Source organism: Rhinichthys klamathensis, unplaced genomic scaffold, assembly GCF_029890125.1.
Source record: "Rhinichthys klamathensis goyatoka isolate OS25496 unplaced genomic scaffold, OSU_Roscu_1.1 h1tg000256l_1, whole genome shotgun sequence".
Classification (NCBI taxonomy): Eukaryota; Metazoa; Chordata; class Actinopteri; order Cypriniformes; family Leuciscidae; genus Rhinichthys; species Rhinichthys klamathensis.
The window spans coordinates 1,356,382-1,377,721 of record NW_026606778.1 but is presented as its reverse complement, the minus strand read 5'-3'; the positions used below and the strand labels follow the sequence as shown (position 1 = coordinate 1,377,721).

The 21,340-nt window shown below is 42.4% G+C and overlaps 1 protein-coding gene across 1 annotated transcript in view; it reads right to left on the bottom strand.

Moving 5' to 3' along the window:
- Nucleotides 1-20,109, bottom strand: part of gabrr2a (gamma-aminobutyric acid type A receptor subunit rho2a) — a 28,526-nt gene extending 8,417 nt beyond the window's left edge. Inside the window, exons 1-3 of the mRNA XM_056267231.1 lie at nt 19,657-20,109; nt 17,764-17,870; nt 8,567-8,634 (exon numbers count right to left, since the gene is read on the bottom strand). Of these exons, the coding sequence (XP_056123206.1) occupies nt 8,567-8,634; nt 17,764-17,870; nt 19,657-19,781 (300 nt within the window). The 5' untranslated portion in view covers nt 19,782-20,109. The remainder of the gene's footprint in view (nt 1-8,566; nt 8,635-17,763; nt 17,871-19,656) is intronic.
- Nucleotides 20,110-21,340: the final 1,231 nt, after the last annotated feature.

Here is a 21,340-nt window from a genome sequence, read left to right as displayed (position 1 = left end):
TTAAAAAAAAAGACTGTACTGCTGTTTTTACTGTATTTTTGATTAAATCTTGGAGAGCAAGAGACTTCTTTCAAAAATATTTTTAAAAATCTTACCAACCTTAAACTTTTCAATAGTATTATTTGGATTAATCTCATGAAAACTTCTCACATTTGACATTTGCATTCTTCAGAAATTCTCCTTTCGAGATTTAAGGAACAATGAAAGTAATTTGTGTTTGCAACAACTAAATGCTGCAGGAGTAAATGCTGACATAAAATACCATTGTTTTTCTGCATTATATTAATTAGAATTGGTTTTTGTTTGCATTAAAACAATCATAATTAAAATAAGGGGATATGATTAACTGTCAAAAAACGAATGTCACAATGCTAAAAATCTTAATGTACCATTAAGTACAGTTGGCTTCATTTTCTAAGCAACATGTAGTTTCTAATTTCTTCCTTATGATTTTGGGGTGAAATATGATTTCGGACATGCTCGAAGTTTATGTGACATTCACTTATTTTCTTGATAAATAATGACAATGTACACATTGCAAAGTTTTGGGAGCAACAAACGACAACTGTATTTCACTAGAGCAAGTACATGGCCAATTTTACATAAACACTCCTTACATGTCTCTCTTTGTAGTCTGTCTAACTACGTACCTCTTGATCCTCCACATGACGGCTATGTCTCTTTAAATCGCTCAAGCAGATCATCCCTTCTCTATTCTATCTTTTGGTTACATAACCATAAACACTTGGAGCGGCCAGTAATTATATATGGTCAATAAAAGCACCACAAAGTTTCTTTGTTACATCACAAAAAGGGTTCTGCCAGAGAGGGAAATTCAAAACATGAGAACGGAATGACAGAATGGGTGTCATATTCTGTTATAACAAAAGTAAAAAGAAGATTCATGATCAAAGTTTCTGCCATCAGAGACACAGAAGCTCTTTTTTAGGAATACCTGTTGTGGGACACAGTAACTGCAAAACAGCCATCTATCTCTATCTTTAAAATACAGGAACGTCTTTCTTTCTGTCTGTCTGTGTGTGTGTGTGTGTGTGTGTGTGTGTGTGTGTGTGTGTGTGTGTGTGTGTGTGTGTGTGTGTGTGTGTGTGTGTGTGTGTGTGTGTGTGTGTGTGTGCGTGTGTGTGTGGCTGTTATTCGCATATCTCTCGAACCGTTAGTCCGATGGACTTTAAACTTGACAGGTGTCTTGCTACGGGCACGAGTAAGTGCAGTGTCAAGTTTGACGTTGTTTGGATTAGAAATGCAAAAGATATCATTAAATATATATCAGTAAAGGAAGCACACATTGGCTTTTGCCGCTCTAGCCGCTGACCACTCCCCCTCTCACACTGCACACTGAATGGCTACTCCCCCTCTCACACTGCACACTGAATGGCCACTCCCCCTCTCACACTGCACACTGAATGGCCACTCCCCCCCACACTGCACACTGAATGGCCACTCCCCCCCACACTGCACACTGAATGGCCACTCCCTCTCACACTGTACACTGAATGGCCACTCCCCCCTCACACTGCACACTGAATGGCCACTCCCCCCCACACTGCACACTGAATGGCCACTCCCCCCCACACTGCACACTGAATGGCCACTCCCCCTCACACTGCACACTGAATGGCCACTCCCCCCCACACTGCACACTGAATGGCCACTCCCCCCTCACACTGCACACTGAGTGGCCACTCTCCCTCTCACACTGCACACTGAATGGCCACTCCCCCCTCACACTGCACACTGAATGGCCACTCCCCCCTCACACTGCACACTGAATGGCCACTCCCCCCCACACTGCACACTGAATGGCCACTCCCCCCTCACACTGCACACTGAGTGGCCACTCTCCCTCTCACACTGCACACTGAGTGGCCACTCCCCCTCTCACACTGCACACTGAGTGGCCACTCCCCCTCTCACACTGCACACTGAGTGGCCACTCTCCCTCTCACACTGCACACTGAATGGCCACTCCCCCTCTCACACTGCACACTGAATGGCCACTCCCCCTCTCACACTGCACACTGAATGGCCACTCCCCCTCTCACACTGCACACTGAGTGGCCACTCCCCCTCTCACACTGCACACTGAGTGGCCACTCTCCCTCTCACACTGCACACTGAATGGCCACTCTCCCTCTCACACTGCACACTGAGTGGCCACTCCCCTTCTCACACTGCACACTGAATGGCCACTCCCCCTCTCACACTGCACACTGAGTGGCCACTCCCCCTCTCACACTGCACACTGAGTGGCCTCTCCCCCTCTCACACTGCACACTGAATGGCCACCCTCCCTCTCACACTGCACACTGAGTGGCCACTCCCCCTCTCACACTGCACACTGAGTGGCCACTCTCCCTCTCACACTGCACACTGAGTGGCCACTCCCCCTCTCACACTGCACACTGAGTGGCCACTCCCCCTCTCACACTGCACACTGAGTGGCCACTCTCCCTCTCAAACTGCACACTGAGTGGCCACTCTCCCTCTCAAACTGCACACTGAGTGGCCACTCTCCCTCTCACACTGCACACTGAGTGGCCACTCTCCCTCTCAAACTGCACACTGAGTGGCCACTCTCCCTCTCAAACTGCACACTGAGTGGCCACTCTCCCTCTCACACTGCACACTGAGTGGCCACTCTCCCTCTCAAACTGCACACTGAGTGGCCACTCTCCCTCTCACACTGCACACTGAGTGGCCACTCTCCCTCTCACACTGCACACTGAATAGCCACTCCCCCCCACACTGCACACTGAATGGCCACTCCCCCCCACACTGCACACTGAATGGCCACTCCCCCCCACACTGCACACTGAATGGCCACTCCCCCCTCACACTGCACACTGAATGGCCACTCCCCCCCACACTGCACACTGAATGGCCACTCCCCCCCACACTGCACACTGAATGGCCACTCCCCCCTCACACTGCACACTGAATGGCCACTCCCCCCCACACTGCACACTGAATGGCCACTCCCCCCCACACTGCACACTGAGTGGCCACTCTCCCTCTCACACTGCACACTGAATGGCCACTCCCCCCTCACACTGCACACTGAATGGCCACTCCCCCCTCACACTGCACACTGAGTGGCCACTCCCCCCTCACACTGCACACTGAATGGCCACTCCCCCCCACACTGCACACTGAGTGGCCACTCCCCCTCTCACACTGCACACTGAGTGGCCACTCTCCCTCTCACACTGCACACTGAGTGGCCACTCTCCCTCTCACACTGCACACTGAATGGCCACTCTCCCTCTCACACTGCACACTGAATGGCCACTCTCCCTCTCACACTGCACACTGAGTGGCCACTCTCCCTCTCACACTGCACACTGAATGGCCACTCTCCCTCTCACACTGCACACTGAATGGCCACTCTCCCTCTCACACTGCACACTGAGTGTCCACTGCCCCTCACACTGCACACTGAATGGCCACTCCCCCTCACTGCACACTGAATGGCCACTCCCCCCTCACACTGCACACTGAGTGGCCACTCTCCCTCTCACACTGCACACTGAGTGGCCTCTCCCCCTCTCAAACTGCACACTGAATGGCCACTCTCCCTCTCACACTGCACACTGAGTGGCCACTCTCCCTCTCACACTGCACACTGAGTGGCCACTCCCCCTCTCACACTGCACACTGAGTGGCCACTCCCCCTCTCACACTGCACACTGAGTGGCCACTCTCCCTCTCAAACTGCACACTGAGTGGCCACTCTCCCTCTCAAACTGCACACTGAGTGGCCACTCTCCCTCTCACACTGCACACTGAGTGGCCACTCTCCCTCTCACACTGCACACTGAGTGGCCACTCTCCCTCTCAAACTGCACACTGAGTGGCCACTCTCCCTCTCACACTGCACACTGAGTGGCCACTCTCCCTCTCAAACTGCACACTGAGTGGCCACTCTCCCTCTCACACTGCACACTGAGTGGCCACTCTCCCTCTCAAACTGCACACTGAGTGGCCACTCTCCCTCTCACACTGCACACTGAGTGGCCACTCCCCTTCTCACACTGCACACTGAGTGGCCACTCCCCCTCTCACACTGTACACTGAGTGGCCACTCTCCCTCTCAAACTGCACACTGAGTGGCCACTCTCCCTCTCACACTGCACACTGAGTGGCCACTCTCCCTCTCACACTGCACACTGAGTGGCCATTCCCCCTCTCACACTGCATGGCCATCATTTGTAGTAGCCTATTCACAAACTGTTTGCTCAAGCATAGCCTGGTCTCCTCTCAATGCTAAGTTATTACTGTGTTATGTGAGCTGAAGTTAGCCTGTAACTATGTGATGTTGAATATGCTATGTTAAAGTAACACTATGTAGTTTTTCAACCTTCATAATATATTTCCAAGACCCTTGTGATGGTACATCGACTTACAATAGGTTAATTGACACGTCTGTCATAGCCTGACGTGGTCTGTATCGCTTTTATTTGCACTATGTAACTTCGGGTTTCGGGTAGTAACCGGAGCACAAAAATTCGACTGCTTTACGGCATACGTCACTTCACCCACCACTTCCTCAAATTGTCTGTGGCCATTGTTGATTCCAAAGCCGGTGCTGGATAAACAGCGAGCGTGCGCGTGCGACAGTAGGCTGCGGTAGGCTAAATTATTTACGACAGCGGTAATGGACAACTAATGTATTGCGACTTACAAGTAGCTTGAGACTGAGAGGCGCGCTCCACTTTTGTAGATCAGTGGTGCGCACACTTGGTGTGAGCACGGGAATTAGTAAAATTATGCGCAATACAAGTACTATTTAACCGGAGTAAATGAGACGAGTGAGTGAAAGGAGGCGGGTGTGTGTCACTTCGCCGTCGGAGAGAAGAGAGCAAAAAACACACAGTTGACGTTATTGCCTGTGCCGCTAGAAACAAAACGGACTGGCTCGGGATCGGAAAGACGTGAGACTGACCGTCCGGTCACCGGTCCGGGCTGATCATGTGGAAAATTGTCCGATACCGGTCCCTGGCCGGTTGATCAGTGCATCTCTATTTTCTATATAGAAAATATATTTTTTAGTAAATAAATCTAAGTAACCCTGGTTCCCTGAGAAGGGGAATGAGAGGCGGCGTCGTGGAGTTGATGCTATGGGGAACACCCTCAGAGTGACTGGTGTGTGAACACGTGTACCAAACATGCATATTATTGGCTGATGGCAGTCTATGACGTCATGAGTGGAGTGCCCATGAGTATAAGAGGGCATCTGCAAGACATTTCATCAACTCTTTTGTATGAAGGAGACGTTCAGGCAAACCGATGCAAGGTAACGAGGTGCAGCGTCTCATCCCCTTCTCAGGGATGTTCCCTTTCGAAGTGGAACTTTGATGCGTGTCATGGAGATGACGCTATGGGGAACCAATACTCACCCCGCCAGGCTGAGGGGATGCCTGCCTTACTAGGCAGTGGATATGCAAACCATAGTGGGCATACCATAGATTGACTCTACCTCTACAGATCACCTAGCTGGAGTCAAAGCATGTCAACCCACAGGGTGCAAATTGTTTAGTGGAGCCAGTCACTAAGCTCAATTTCAGGGCAGGCAAAGAAACCTAAAAGGCCCTAAGAGAAAAAGCTCTAATAAACAAAGCCCTTAGGGAGTAGCTTATCAAAGGGAGTAAATCAACTATGGTCTTCGATGTATCACTACCTTCAAGGGTGAGAATATAACCCTCATTTTGCAAGGGATGCAAATATGAGAGTGGCATAGAATAAATGCCAAAACTCTTGCCAGTGCAGCTCAACCCCTCAAACTCTACTTATTAAGCTCTACTAAAGACATAGGGGAGAGCGCACAACCCTGTTTGAGCAAAGAACCTCTCCAGGAACCACTAGGGAACTCTGTGAACCTCCGTTAGACTGCCTCTACTTGTCAGGTTTTCCCAGCATGGACCAACTAGAGACTTTGCACAATACAAAGCCATTGGGGAGCAAAAGGCCCTACTTCAAGACCCAACCGTAGTTGGGGAGGAAATAAACGAAACTGAGAAATTTTGTGAATATCTATCACAATCCCGTCCAACATGCTCTACCCTAAGGGTATCTTGAGGGCAGCTTAAGAAAGGGAGCAAGGCTTAAGTGCTCAAACCGTTATTGCCTGTTTTTTGTTATTGCCTAAACGAACGAACGAAACACAAACCCTTAGTAATTAGTCCTTCAGACTATCCACTACTGATGCCTCTCCAAGGGAAAGCCTAATCCTTACTCCTATTCGGGGAAGGAGGGAAAATGAAAGCAAGGCATAATGCACTGTGCCCAGTACTTCATATTACCCAGACTTTAGACCCCAAGGAAACCACAGGGGAGCTTAAGCCCTACTTAAAGACCCCAATGCAACTGAAGGAGAGGAGCTTATCCCCTCCCTTGAGTAAGAGCACATACACAGACAGCAAGTTGCCAAAACCCCACAGTAATTGGCCCTTGAGGTAAACGAATCAGAGGAAGAACTGTAAGTGCCCATCGTATTTTTGTCCACCTTGCTCTACCCTAACTTGAGCAGCTTTCCTAAAAGGGAGCAATCAAAATGCTAACTGACTTCCTAACTTCAGCATCACAGGCTACAACCTTCAGTGTCGCCACTCTTCCACTTCTCACCGCATTCTGAAAAGTGGTTGTACCTCGGCAGAGCAGCTAATGAGTGAAGGGGTTTCCATCATCTTATCGGCGGCCACTCTTTCAGTAAGCTGATGCCTCAGCGGTTTACTGCCAACACCTCCAGAATATGGAGGGAGAGCAACCGAAAATCAGTGAGGAAGGAACACCACCCTCAGTTTTCTTTATTTTCACTGCTAGGCGGATTCCATGGTGGGCAGGACCCCACAGGCCTGTTTTGCCACCACATATGCCTTGCCACAAGCAGCAAGATGGTAAAGCAGAGGAGGCAGGCTCTACCCACCTGCAACCCCACGATCGAAGCTCCCGCGCTATTCCAGCAACACAGGGCTTGATCCACAAGGTTGACTTTCATACCCCCCTCCCCTTATTTTTTCTTAAGAAAAAAGTTAAGCAAGAGGGGTTTTATTTCCCTCACGTGGCTTACACCAGTGAATGCATTCAGCTCCCTTGAAAGCCGAATGCACTCGCTCTCCATTGGCAAGGCGGGAACCTTCCAAGAGGACGCAGCACCAAGGGAGAGATGGCTCGCAAGCAACTCATCAATTGGGACATACTCTCATATTGCTGCTCACACAGTACCTCCAATAATTCCCTCAATGTGGTGATCTTGGAGAAATAAAAGGCTCACACTCTTAAATGCAGGGCAGCGGAGGTGGTGGAATATAAATAACATCTGCCTCAACTCTCTCTCCGTATCTAATTCCTCAGACTAGACCCTCTTTATATGCTCTCAGTCAGGTCAGAAGGGGCAGCAGAGTGCCTTCCTGAATCAACATGAGACCAATGGTCTTTAATAAATCTCCATTCAGAACAGAAGATTTTGCTCTCTTTTAAGAGCAAGCTTCCAAATTCACCAAATGGGATTGAGAGGAATGGATCTATCGGAAGCCCTGATTTCTTCTCCCCAAGCTCCGCCTACAATCCTCATGATCGCTCTTCCGTCTCGGCAGCCATGAGACCTGAACCGCGAGGTGCAGATGCTCAACTCTCATCTCTCAAGAGTGAGTTAAACATGGGCGGAGCTTGCCACAGTGAATTGCAACGTTGCATTACAGAGCATGGATTCAGCTCCCTCGAGAGCATGCGCTCCGTACAAAAGCTGGACTCTCATCACTATAAGAAAATCGGGCAAGAACAGAGCTTCTACTGCAAATGCATCTCTATGAGTGCATCCAACTCCTTAAAGAGCTGAACACACTCTGTGCAAACGCTAGATTCTATCCCCTAGAGAGAGAGAGAATCAAGCAGGAATAAAAGCTCTTAACACGAATGCATCACAATGAGCGCATTCAACTCCCTCAAAAGCCGAAAGCAATCCGTGCAAACGGTATATTCTATCCCTCGAAAGAGAATCAAGCAAAACAAAAGCATCACAATGAGTGCATCCAGCTCCCACAGATTCTGGTCTTACACACGCACACAAACAAACAGCTCCTGAAGACAAAAAAGTTGATGATGGGTCCTTGCAGGTGCCCTCTTATACTCACGGGTGCTCTGCTCGTGACATCATAGACAGCCGTCAGCCAATATTTGGCATATTTGGTACATGTGTTCAGACACCGTAAGGGTGTTCCCCATAGCGTCAACTCAATGACGTAGTGTTACAGTTCCACTTTGAAAGGGAACTCAAAAGACGTCTGGACTTATGTCAATAATTTGATGAGAAAATGTGCTTGTGCTTAAGTGTAAAAAAAATAATGTCACAATGCATTTTTTTATTAAAAACAGGCTTATTTTTTCACGCAAAAAAATATTTCTTGTTTTGCTAAATTAAAATGTAATTGTTTAATGTGTTGTTTAACACGCCTAATGTGTGTTCATATATTCTAGAATTTAGAGTCAAAGAGTTGAGGATGTTACATAAAACAGCACATGTAAAAAACAACTGTTTAGGATTACCTACCATGTCTACTTCTGAGATACTGTCCAAGCTTTCCACTTGTACATCAACTCCCACTGGAATAGCAGGACCTGCAAAAAAAAAAAAAAAAATCCATTTATACAACATATACAACTCTGTTTGTCAATTAATTTACACCATTTTCTCCATCCCACTGCTTTATGACCTCTTTTGCATATGCCATGCATTAATTTTTCACAATACTCATTGTTTACTGGAGTCTGACAGCTTCATACCAGTTGCAATTAGCAGGGTGTTTGCTAAGACATCTGTGAGCATCATTAAATATGTCCTCACAGCCAGATCTGAGTCTGTTTGCTTTCCACCAGATCTGTTCACAAAAGGCTTAGCAGATGCTTTGACATCTGACGGATTGTAGGATTGTAAGGAACGCTTGTTCTCAAAGGACAGGCCTTCAACCGGAACTGTAGCTTTCATATCCTACATGGAGCTGCACTTGTAAGGTCTTTTGTAGCAAACATAAACCCTTGCTCTTTCCCAGGATTAGTGTAATATGACTATCTGTCACTCAGAAGGTAAGACATTTAGGTAAATGGGCAGGGGGCAGCCAGTACATATGGACGGGGATGATGCCCAAACGTCAGACAGATTCGAAACAAGATTTTCAGTGTGTTTCACTCCTAGTCGTAGTAATCCGACGAGATTACTGGAGATGGTAAATGGTGGATTAAACTTGGATGCTCAAAATGATACTGACACTGACTGAAACTTGCCATTATGTGTCACTTAATGTGTCGCTCATAAAAAAATCTTCATGAAAAGCACAAGCATTGCTTAATATGCTGTAGAAAATGCATTTGAGCCCTGTAGATAAGTAAGGGCCAACTGTGGAGATGACTTTTTACAAATTTGCTTATGTAATAGATCCTCATGAGTAAACTATAGCCATGCAATACCCACTGGACTCCATCCTGTCAATTTCCCTGTCATGTACCATCAAGGCTTTTCATTTCACACAAATAAGCCTAAATAAGGACACAGCTCCTAGGTAAAATCGATTTGTCCAATCTAATCAACACCCTGCTGTCAGTTTCAGTCTGAAACCATTAGAATGACCTTGAGTGTCCCATTTCTAGGTTATAGTTACCACTTGGAGGTGGTTATTTGTGCTTGTTCCATGAAAAACAAATACAAATAACATTATATAAACTGGATATTAATAAAGGGTTAGTTCATCAAAAAAAAAAAACCTCTTATTATTTACACACTCTCGTGTTTTTCAAAACCCATTTGCCTTTCTGTCCTTTTAAAATTCATAAATATATCTAATTTTGTGTTCCACAGAAGAAAGTAAGTCACACTGATTTGGAGCGACACAATTTTAATTAAAGAGATAGTTCATCAAAAAAATTAAAGGGTTAGTTCACCCAAAAAATAAAAACTCTGTAAGTAATACTCACCCTCATGTTGTTCCAACCGCATAAGACTTTCGTTCATCTTCGGAACACAAATTAAAATATTTTTGATGAAATCCGAAAGCTGGCTCACTCCTTCACAATTGGTAATTGATATCTGCCAGCCCGGAAAAGTTAGTAAAGACAGAACTTAGGCTCACTTTTGGCCGACGCTAATCATGTGTGTGATGCTGGCCAATAGTGAGCCTACGTTCTGATGTACAACACAGAAGCGATGCGCTGTTACACTACGTGAACTCACTCAGAGGCCCAGAAGAAAATGAATAGTTCAATAAAGTCGTTATTTTAGTTTTTTTTGCGCACAAAAAGTATTCTCGTCACTTGATAAACTTAAGGTTGAGCCACTGTAGTCACTTGGACAATTTTAACGATGTCTTTGCTAACTTTTCCGGGCTGGCAGATATCAATTACCTAGCAGCCTATGAAGGAGTGAGCCAGCTCTCAGATTTCATCAACAATATCTTAATTTGTGGTCCGAAGATGAACGAAAGTCTTACGGGGTTGGAACAACATGAGGGTGAGTAATTACTGACATAATTTTCATTTTTGGGTGAACTAACCCTTTAACAATAATAATAGTTTTTTGTCATTATTTACACACTCTTATGTTGTTCCAAACACATATGACTTTCTAAAAGTTAAAAGTTATACAAATATCTCTTTTTGTTCCACAGAAGAAAGAAAGGCACACGTATTTGTAGCAACATAATGATTAGAACAAAAATGTTCATTAAAGGGATAGTTCATCAAAAACAGACAACAACATCAAAAATATATATTTTTTTTATTTGCACTCTCATGTTGTTCCAAACCCATATGATTTTTATCCTCTTAAAATGTATTAAAAAATGCATTATTTTGTGTTCCAGAGAAGAAAGTAAGTCAAACAGAGTTGAAAGGACATAATGATTATGACCTACTCCTTTACAAAAAAGATGAAATCACCCCTTTCCCGGGTTGATTTTAATAATAGTGCTTTTCTTTCAAAGTTCCCGAGGCCACGCCGCTGAGCTGGTGATCGCTGGTTGATGTTTGACGAGTGGGCGGTCTTTAAACCAGCTGTCTGCGTGGCAGGACAGGCTGGGATTGTTGCATGTGCTAATCCATGGGGATTGGTCCGGTCAGTACAAACCGCTGCCAGATTAATCTCGTCTCTAGCACCAGAGCGCCTCACTCCATAGCAGATCGAGCGATCCTCCAGATGGACGAACCCATCAGCGAGGATCGCTTATGTCTTTAACGGGCGAATTAAAAAAAAGATAAAGTGAGAAAAGAGAGAGGGGCAACAAAATGTAATGTGATTACAATCGTCCTCAGTTTTGCATGCAGCTTGTAAGACTAACTGATCCTTTTGTCGAATGTAAAGAGTTCAGCCAATTTTGGCTGCACGAATAACGAGACGTGGCATCCTGGCATGGAGAGGTTACTTGATATCTTTTGATCTTTCATTTTTGGTTCGTATCTGATTTTCGGATGCTGCTGGCCCAGCAGGCCAGAAAATTAGTATTGAAAGCAGAATTGCACATATCCAAATCTGCACAGAAGTAAACAGGGATGCATGTCATCATACGACATGAGACAAAACCTTAATATGTCTAATCCTTCACATCAAGAAACACATACTGCCCTATAATGACCCATAAACACGCAGTGAGTGCTATATGTTTTCTGTGTACATCAAGAGATACTCCCCTTGTGGAGGATTAGGCATAAGCTTTATGCACCATCAGTTAGCCGTCTCTGGATTTAAACTACTGCAGTCATGCATTAGCAATTCTCTTTTGCTTCTGAAGTAAATCTCATTTATGCAGTATACACGGCACATTATTATACCTGCGCTACCTTTTACTCATTCATTGCTTAGGTAGAATACTGCAATTTGACGGTGAAAAGCATGCTAAAAAGCATTGATTAATATTTTTCCTGGTCCAAAAGTGCATGATGATTAAAAAAATACTGAATATTGACAGAGCTGTGAAAAGAAATGGTTCAGCAAATCCATGCAAACACTTTTTGATACAGCAAGATCAATTTGATTTACATCTAAATGCAAAAATAAACCCTTGTTCTGAACCAACCTGTTTATTTAGTAACTTGGCATTTCACAACCACTTAAGTATTCTTTCTAAAAGAAGAAGATCTTCTTTCTAATTATTTTGGTTTTAGTGCAGTCTAATGCATTTAGTATAGGCATTTTTCGTAAATGCAGTCAAATGGCGCCCGCCTTGAACATCCTTCACAACAAATTATTCCTTATTTCCTTCCAATTTCCTTCCAAAAAATTGTGCCATCCCAGTGTTTTCAGTGGCATTTCTTGCCTTGGTCTTCGGCTTTTCATGGGTGGCTTTTAGCTCCTTGTTGAAGGACGCTTTTGACACTATCCTTTCACATATTTGGCATTTGCTAAAAAATATTAATTACCTTGAACTAAACTAAAAACAGACAAAAATCTTTTGTCTTTAAGCTCATTGCACAATTCTAGATTTTAAAATTATTTAGAAATATATATACTTTAAAAATGAACAATGTAATAAAATCTGTTCAGTGCATTAAAAAAAGCTTCCTTTCTTGGACTATTTAGTGTTTTGGAAAAACATCAAATGAAAATGCCCTTGAACCCCCCCTCCCACCCCCATTCATAGTATTATAAAATCTATAATACTATGAATCGATGACACTGGATGACAGTTGTGATTACATCATGTTTTGAACTAGCAGCGAGATTTTCACCGTCAACCAGATGCAACAATGCATCGCTGACAGAGATGACAGATCTGTTTATGCGTCTGAGGGGGTGAATATGTTTGGGCTATTTTCATTCCCTTTGCTGTGACCCCCTGCTGAACAAAGAGCAATTCCCAAACGTACGCCGAGTCTGAGCATCCAAATGAGGGACTTTTTAGATACTCTATTCATAGGAGGAACAGCATCAAACACTGGAGTGTTTCTTTTTCTTTGCCCTATATAGGAACGCATCATTAAAAAAAGAATATGCGTGTTCTTGTGGACTGTATGGACTGGCAGGAGGACTTTCATTAGTTCTTAGCCTTTACTGCTCAAACTTTTAAGTGTCGTACAAAGAGAAGCCTTGAGCTCCCCCTTATATCATCCTTTAATACCATTCTAACCGTGCTAGACTAGAGGAGTCAGCATTAAAGGAATAGATCATACAAAAATGAAAATTCTGACATGAATTCTCTCGCCCTCCTGTCATTCAAAACCCCTGTGTTATTTTTGTCCATGGATCACAAAAGGGGAATTTTTTTCATCTTTACACCAGTGACAATTCATAGTGGCCATGACTGTCAAACGCCACTGCCAAACGAAAATAACTCACCAAAAATAAAAACCATAAAAGTCTTTTGAAGCCATATGAAGTAATTATTCCCATATAATCTTACATTCTTGCCTATCAAAAATGGAAGGTTTGTTTACACACACACACACAAACAATGGTGCTTTGCTTACCATGACGGTGACATGCCATTTTTGAATCTTGACGTGTTTATACAGTAATATTTCTAGAGATTATATAAACTTTATATACAAGTCACATGGACTACTTTTATAATACCTTTATGGTGTTTTTCATCCTTTTTGGAGTTTGAAAGTCTTGTTGTTACTATGATTATCACTGAAATTCCCTGAAAATATCACAGTACAGTATATGGGTAGGTAATGAGACTGGGTATATGGTATATGGGTACCCAGTATACCCAGTATATGGGTTATTCACTCCCAAAATGAGTGAATAAATAATGACAATTTTTGGGTAAACTATTAATATTTAAAAATCTCATCTTCCCAGAGGATCAATTTGCACACACATCCAGCTGTTTCTATGTGATCTGATTGATTGTTAATGCTCCTAAAAGTGACAGTGATAATCTCATTAAAACTCTGAAAAAACCTTGAGGAAAGTGTACAAAGCTCCATCTGCCAAGCTAAAAAAGCTTAAAAAGTTTGAGTTTAATAAGGTATTGCTTTGTAAAGGAAATATGTGGAATCAAGGTCAAAGCAAATCCATGTCAATGCATAAATTCAATCAAAGCATGCAGACCGACCTTCCATTGTTATTCTTAAAGGGGTCCTTCACTGCTGGCAAAATAGGCTTTCAATAACACATGGCTGCATATACAGTAGAAAATAAATTGAAATTGGTACTACCTGACTAGAGAAAACAGAGAAAAAAGCGGTTGTCTTCCCTTTTGCCAAATAGGTACTGTAGGAAAACACCCATAATGCTCTGGCCATGTTACCGTCCAAGGCCACTCCCACCAGTCTGTTATGGATACGCTTGACCAGAGTCAACTACCGCCTTGCTTTAGTAGGAAATACTACTAAGCAAACTTTTAGTCATAATGGTGTCGACTTGTATAGTTCCCGAGTGCAAGAATTCAAAAAGTAAACGTTTAGCGGGAGCGAGTTACTTTCGGTTGTCAATGAAGGATCCAGCGCAAAGAATCAAAATATGGAGAGAAGGTCAGGATTTCAAACTGGATGACCATGAACACAGTGTTTTTAGGCCAAACGGAGGGGAAAAACTGAAAGAAATTGCTGTTCTGTCAGTTCCAGCAAAACGCCGTCGCGTACAGGTACAAAAGCTGTTGCCATAGTGTTAGATTTTTACCATAATCCTGTTTAAAGAGTAGACAATGTATGATACAGTTTTCAGTGATAAACCTACCCTTAAAAAAACTGTTCCGTCAAAGGGGTTTTTATAATGGTACATGCACTTTAACATTTGGCAGTGCCTGTACACAACCATCATAAAATGATAAAAATCCATCCACTGTTTTTGTTTTAATCTCCTTATATGTTTTCCCGTCTCAAATCAAGCCATTCGACCGTGTGACGTCACACGCTCGGAAGCCCCTCCCACGATTGTTGATTGACAGCAACGTTTCAACACAGACCCGCCCTCGCTCGTGAGCGAGCTGTCAATCATAGTCTGCGCGGACCGGCGCGGTCATTGTTGATATGCTGGAGCACTGTCTATGAGCAGAATGGCGTCTAAGCGATTGTGGTGTTCTGTTCTTGGGTGTAATAACGAACACAGCAGTCATTTTAATGTTCCTAAATCCGAACCGCTGAAGACGCAGTGGCTGAGTTTGTTTTCGAAGGGAATATTCTCCACGAGCAACGTCAATGCTTTCATGTTTGCGCGAATCATTTCTCACCAGACTGCTTTATAAACGAGGGTCAGTATAAAGCTGGTTTTGCTAAGAAGCTGCTCATGTCATGAAAAAAGGATCGGTACCAGCTATTCGTGTTCCTGCTGAACCTCTAGAACAACTGAAGTGAGTGTAACGTTTTATTAAACTTTATATTAATATTTATATTAATCTTTGCAAATCGCTAGCTGCACGCTTCACAATGAATCCGTCTAAGGTTTACACTTAGGGTACATTACGGCATGTTTTCTATGTATGATGTTCTCAATATAATTCATAATCCCACGTTTATACTGAACAACGCGTTATAGTTATTGTGTTATTGTGTTACAAACGGTGTACGCACAGCACAGAGAGGCGAGGTGAGCAAAGCTCATTATCATTTAAAGTCATATGCACTGAAACGGCGTGCTGAAAACAGAGCTGTTTTTGACCAAGTAAAATAACTGTTTTCTTACAATACCACGGGTGTAATTTCCTATGGGGACAGGGGGGACATGTCCCCCCCACTTTTCAAAATCCTGTTTGTGTCCCCCCCACTTTCAAATTCGTTTTGTTATGATTTTTAACTAAAATTAATTAGGTCAGCTGTTGTTTCTGTCGTTTCATTGTCGACTGTTTTTAGAGTGTGCACGCGACGTTCCTGGACGTGGACGCGCGCTTCGACAGGCTCGGTCCTACTCCTCCGCGGTGGCGGCACAGTCCAGTCAGTCAGCGATGAAACGCCAGAAACAACAACAGGTGACTTAAGCTAGCGTCATATGATCCTGTTCTTATTCTTATTCACGTTTATTCATTTATGCATGACAAAACAAAAGAGAATGCACTGCCAGTGAATGTCCTCCTGATACACACACACACGACGCACAGAAAGACACGCGCCAGTATCGAGTTCTATTTCGCCGCTTGAACAAACAAAAACACACATGTATGCCAAAATGTCCGTTTTGTCGAGTATCCTCACAAGAACAGTCTTAAATGAGTTAAATAAAATCTTAAATGAAAGTAAAAAGTAGTGAGAGAATGAGATGCATGAGATCCTGTCAGCAGCGACAGATCTTAAAGTGACAGCAGCCACAAATTCTCTCTGTCAGTAAAGTTAACCAAAGAACAAAGGGAACAGAAAATAATTCTAACTGTCTTGACTAAATAATGCTTGTAGATTTAAAAAGGATTAATCTATATTTAATTTATATGTATGCAGTGCGGACTGTTTGATAACCTTATTCAATTTCTGTATATTTCATACCTGGCACAGGTAAATATGACATTTATTATGGGTTTATGTAAGATTTGTTTTAAGTTCACTTAAATTATAAGTTGTTATATTTTTTGAAGCCTAAATAAATGTTTAAAAAATAATTATTTCTACATTACAGTGGAAATTGAGGCTCACATTATTTACATTTTTATTTACACACAAAACATTAATGGCTAACATTTTGACTTTATAAAATGATTCTTTAAAGTCTTGGCGATCGGTCCCTATAAACAATAAAGAAAGTAAGACATATTTTTCTTATACATATAGCCTACTATTCTTTTTGGCAGAATTTATCATTATAATCAAATTATTTCCTGGTTTTTGTATCAGCATAGTCCCTAAATGTATGTACATCCAGGAAATGGGATTCAAATCGAAAACATTTTCCCCCATTTTGTGTCCCGAAGTTGTCGAAGTTAGGCTTTAACATGAAATAATATAACGGACCAATTATATTATCACCGTAGCCAATTTTTACCTGAACATTTTGAATGAATTAAACATAAGCATAAAGCATTTAGTTCTTCCCCTTTTGCTTTAATGACGAGCAACACTCAAGCTGCATGAACTCCACGAGTTTGTGTTGATCATGTTCTCCAGAATGGTTCGAGATGATCCATAGAGCATCTTTTGGTTCAATGGAAGCAAAAACATTTGACTGTCTGTACAAAGAGTCACATGATCAATGACACAAATGTAATTATTTGATTATAATAACCTAGAAATAATGCAGAATCCATTTCTTCAAAACTCTGTCAACTTTTTCGTTACATCAGTTAGACAGTAGTCCATATTTGGAGATTTTATGCAGGTAATGGCTTAATATCAAATAATAATAGTCTAAATAAAAAAAATTCCAATACTAAAAACCATATGCAGTCCAGTTAAACTGAAATCCCAGTCTTTTTACAGCAGGGCTTGATGGGGAAGTTGTTTACCCCTCTAGAGGGAGCCAATGTAGATTTGATGCCTGTTGGTCAAATAACTGACCTGAATGTTCTCCAATTGTGCATAGTAAATATGTGCAATCTGTACATAAGATTAAACCAATGCAACTAAAAATATTTGAGTGGCTTTTAGGTAAACAATTGAGTATGGAATTTATAATAAAACTTTACCACGACTTTCTCATGCTCCAAGTAGTTGTCTTATTTTTGACTAATCTTCAGTTGCTCATGGAGGATGTTGACACTAATCCTTTTACATTACGAATACTGTACATGTCTTTGAAGATTTGTTTTTAAAATAGACTCCTAAAGGAAGTTGTGGCTTTTAAATTAAGGGAATTCAGTTCACATTTGCAACACAGGGGAATGATGAACTAACCTGCAAATGCGGGCCTCATGGTGAAGTCATGATCGTCCACTTTCAACAACTGCTCTGTTTTCAGTCGCCGTGATTTTGTCACATCTGGCGGCTTCTTTGCCAGGGAGCTGCGGGTTTCAAAGTCACACAAACACTCAGATCAGCCTCTCGTATCATGGATTTGGACAATGTGCGCTATTATTATGTGGAAACGAGCAGAGGTTACATGAAAAATTCAGCCTGAACCCTCAAAGTCAATGGCATTTACATAATTTCTGTGAAAATGCAGCCGCAAAAGTGTAATGACGGATTAAGATCATGCACAGCGCTTGTATCAACAAACTGTTACGGCAGTGGCCAACTTGCTGCTGCAGCCGGATCTTTTTCAAATTACAGGAGATCTTATCGACAGACGCTCAGAAGAGCCCCAAACTCTGGATTTCATGAACTGTGCTTGTTCCAGTCAAGCAATGAGCATAATAAACTCTTTATGTAGCGATATAAAAATCACTGACAGTGACTCAAAAGAATCCAGTGAGTAGTAAACTGCCTCATTCCCCACATCGACTTGCCATTTGTAATTTATTTCCTGTTGCGAATATGAGACAGAAGGCAGCTTTCCATGACTGGCACCCTGTCTGCAGCGATACAGCTGGATTTACTCATGCAAATTTGAAGGCTTTTGCAATCTAAAAACATGTTAATTCTGAAGATTTCTTGTTTGTTTTAATTTCATAGACCCATGAGGCTGTACCCATGTCAGCTTGTCAGGACAGCTCTGTGCCAACGTACTGTCCTTGGCAGATGGGCAAAATGTGCCTGTGACACGTGGCTGTTTGTCCGAGTAAGAAGCACCAGTCCGAGCACGCCAGTGATACGTGTTTCGGTTCAGAGCCGGCATCATTTGTCTGGGTCATGTTAATTACACCCCGGCCCCTGGCCTCATTTATGGCACTCTGCTGTCATAGAAATCAGGCTAATAAAGGTGGTGGAAAAATGAGTCTGCGAAATACATCAATGGATGAGGTCACAACATCACCTAAGTTCTTATGTGCAACTCTTATAACATAAATCAGAAAAAGGATCATCAAATGCTTGTAATTAGTAATGAACTGATACATATCTGACATATGATATTTGACTATTTGGAGAGTACCAGCATCAGCCGATAACTGTGCCCATTCGGTCGATTAATAGAAGTGCTTTTCTTTAGAAATAAGTTGGAAAGTCTGACACTTTCAATGAATTTTTATTGTTTCAAATACATTAAATAATTGTTCATTTAACCTAAAATGCAAAGCTTTTTGCAAAAGCAAAATGCTTTTCAACCATAATATTCATCAAAATGCACAGACACATTATCTGTAACCTATAACAACTTGTTTGGTTAACAAAAAATAATTTTAATTATAATTTAGATTGTGTGACAACTTAATTGAGGCATTCCTGGATTTTCAGATGAAAAGGTCACTGCAAGTATAGTACAAATCGACACCCACACATGCATTTGGGGGTTATTTTATATAATTTTGTATATCCCAATTAAGTTGTATATCAGCACAGTAAAAATCGGTATTGGTCAACTAAAAACCTGAAGTTTAATTACTGCAAGTTTTTCTACCACTTTAAATCCTAATGAAGCTTAAATCAGTAGAAATAGATGTTTAAGTTAAATAGAAGGAAACAAACATGTTTTGTGTAGCCTACTTGTTGACATTCATCAATCATCTTCAATGTGATTATTGCTACATTCATCATCATCAGCATCATCACTACCACAACAATCATCATCATCAGCATCAGCAACTTTTTCATCATGAACAGTGAGCCCAGCAATGTGTAGGCTAGTCCACATCATCATCAGCACGAGATGTCAATCCAAGTTTAGCTGTCAAATGTTGAATTTCCACTTACGTCCCATGCTTCTGGGTGTCCACAGCTCCTGTCCACCTCCTCTCTCTCGTTGCGTGTTTATTCCGGCACTCCCCAAACGAGCCCAGGAAGAGCGCTAAAACTAGGAACTGTCTCAGATAAGGCATTATGCAGAAAACTAGGTGAAAAATCTACAGGTGTGTCCTGAAATCCAGCTTAATCCATGAATCCATGAAGGCAGCATCTTTCCGTTCTCAGCGCAGAAATCGCTGCAGCTCGCATCTCTGGCATACGCGATGTGAGAATGGTTTAAATATCAGCGCGACGCGACGCATCCTGCAGCTCCGCGCGGCGTCTCTGCTGCCTGTCATTGGTTATCAGCCGCACAGCTGCTTTGACCACATGGCATCAGCGGTGGGCATACGCGCGCGCTTCCCACAGTTGTCTGTAGGGTTGAAGGAAAAGACGGATTAGACAGACACATATGACCAGAAAAAGCTCTGCATCGGAGACTATGCAAGCTTTCAAATCTAAAGCACGAGTAAAATGGATCCACTAAATGCCAAAACACCCTTCTAAAGCATTTGACGCAATTCCACATGATTCTCTCTGGCTCGTGGGATCAATGCATTGCAGTTCTAGAATAAGTTTGATTCACTTCCATGTGGCTAATGGATTTCTGTTTAAAATACTGTGTATTACATAATTCAGCTACTATCTTTAGCTAGCTGCTAACCTAGATGTCTATCTTACACTGTAAAACAATCAACTAGGCATACAATTCAACCGAACCGCCGAACTGAAATTAAAAGGTTTAATTGGTGCCTTGTTGGAACGCGACTGTCGCAAAATTAAGCCGCGTGCTAATGACGTTAATTTGTAAAGCCTCATTTGCGCTCAATGGGCGTTTATTATGGCCGTTTTTTTTTAATTTCTGTGTAAAATAAAATCTGTGGTTAGGCTATAGGCCTACACAAGTTTACCTCAAACATGAACTTTGAAGCTGCTTTTTGTTTGTAAAAAAAGAAAGAAAAAAAAGTAGCCCTTGTAGCCCTTAAAAAAGTAGTAGTAGTTATCTACAGACCTTATTTTACTTACAAATTCAAAAACACCATTCTAAAAATAACAATCCCAATGGAATCCATGGCTTGAAACCTGTCTGTCCTGGACTTTAGGCCTACACACACACACATAACAGCTCTATGGGTTGAAATTATTATGCCAAGTTAAATGGATGGAAACAAAATGATGAAAAGCGTGCAATGCATAACTTCCAGTGAAAATCTACCGATATGTTCAGTTTCTTTGTTTCAACTGCTTAAAGATGTCTTTTTAATTTCATAAAGATTATAGGCTTTAACCATGAATTGTACTTCTTCCAGTCTTACAAGGATCATAATGCACAATTTATTTAGTGATATAAAAAACTCTGATAGAAGCAACCCAGAGATTGAAAAAGAATACAAAAAAATAGAAGTCAATGCCTTTCCCCACTGTTTCTTTCCATTTGTAATTTCTTTCCTGTTGAGAGAACATCAGACAGAAGGCAGTTTGCCACGACTGGCACCCCACAGTAACGCTGCTGGATTTTCTTTTGTTAATTTGCAACAAGACAAATTACGTCCTCTGAGCGATGGCCGCAATTGCAAATGTGTCTCTTTGAATGGTAATGATGGAGTTTAGGAATGACAACTTTGAATCACTACATGTGAATAATTTTGGGAAA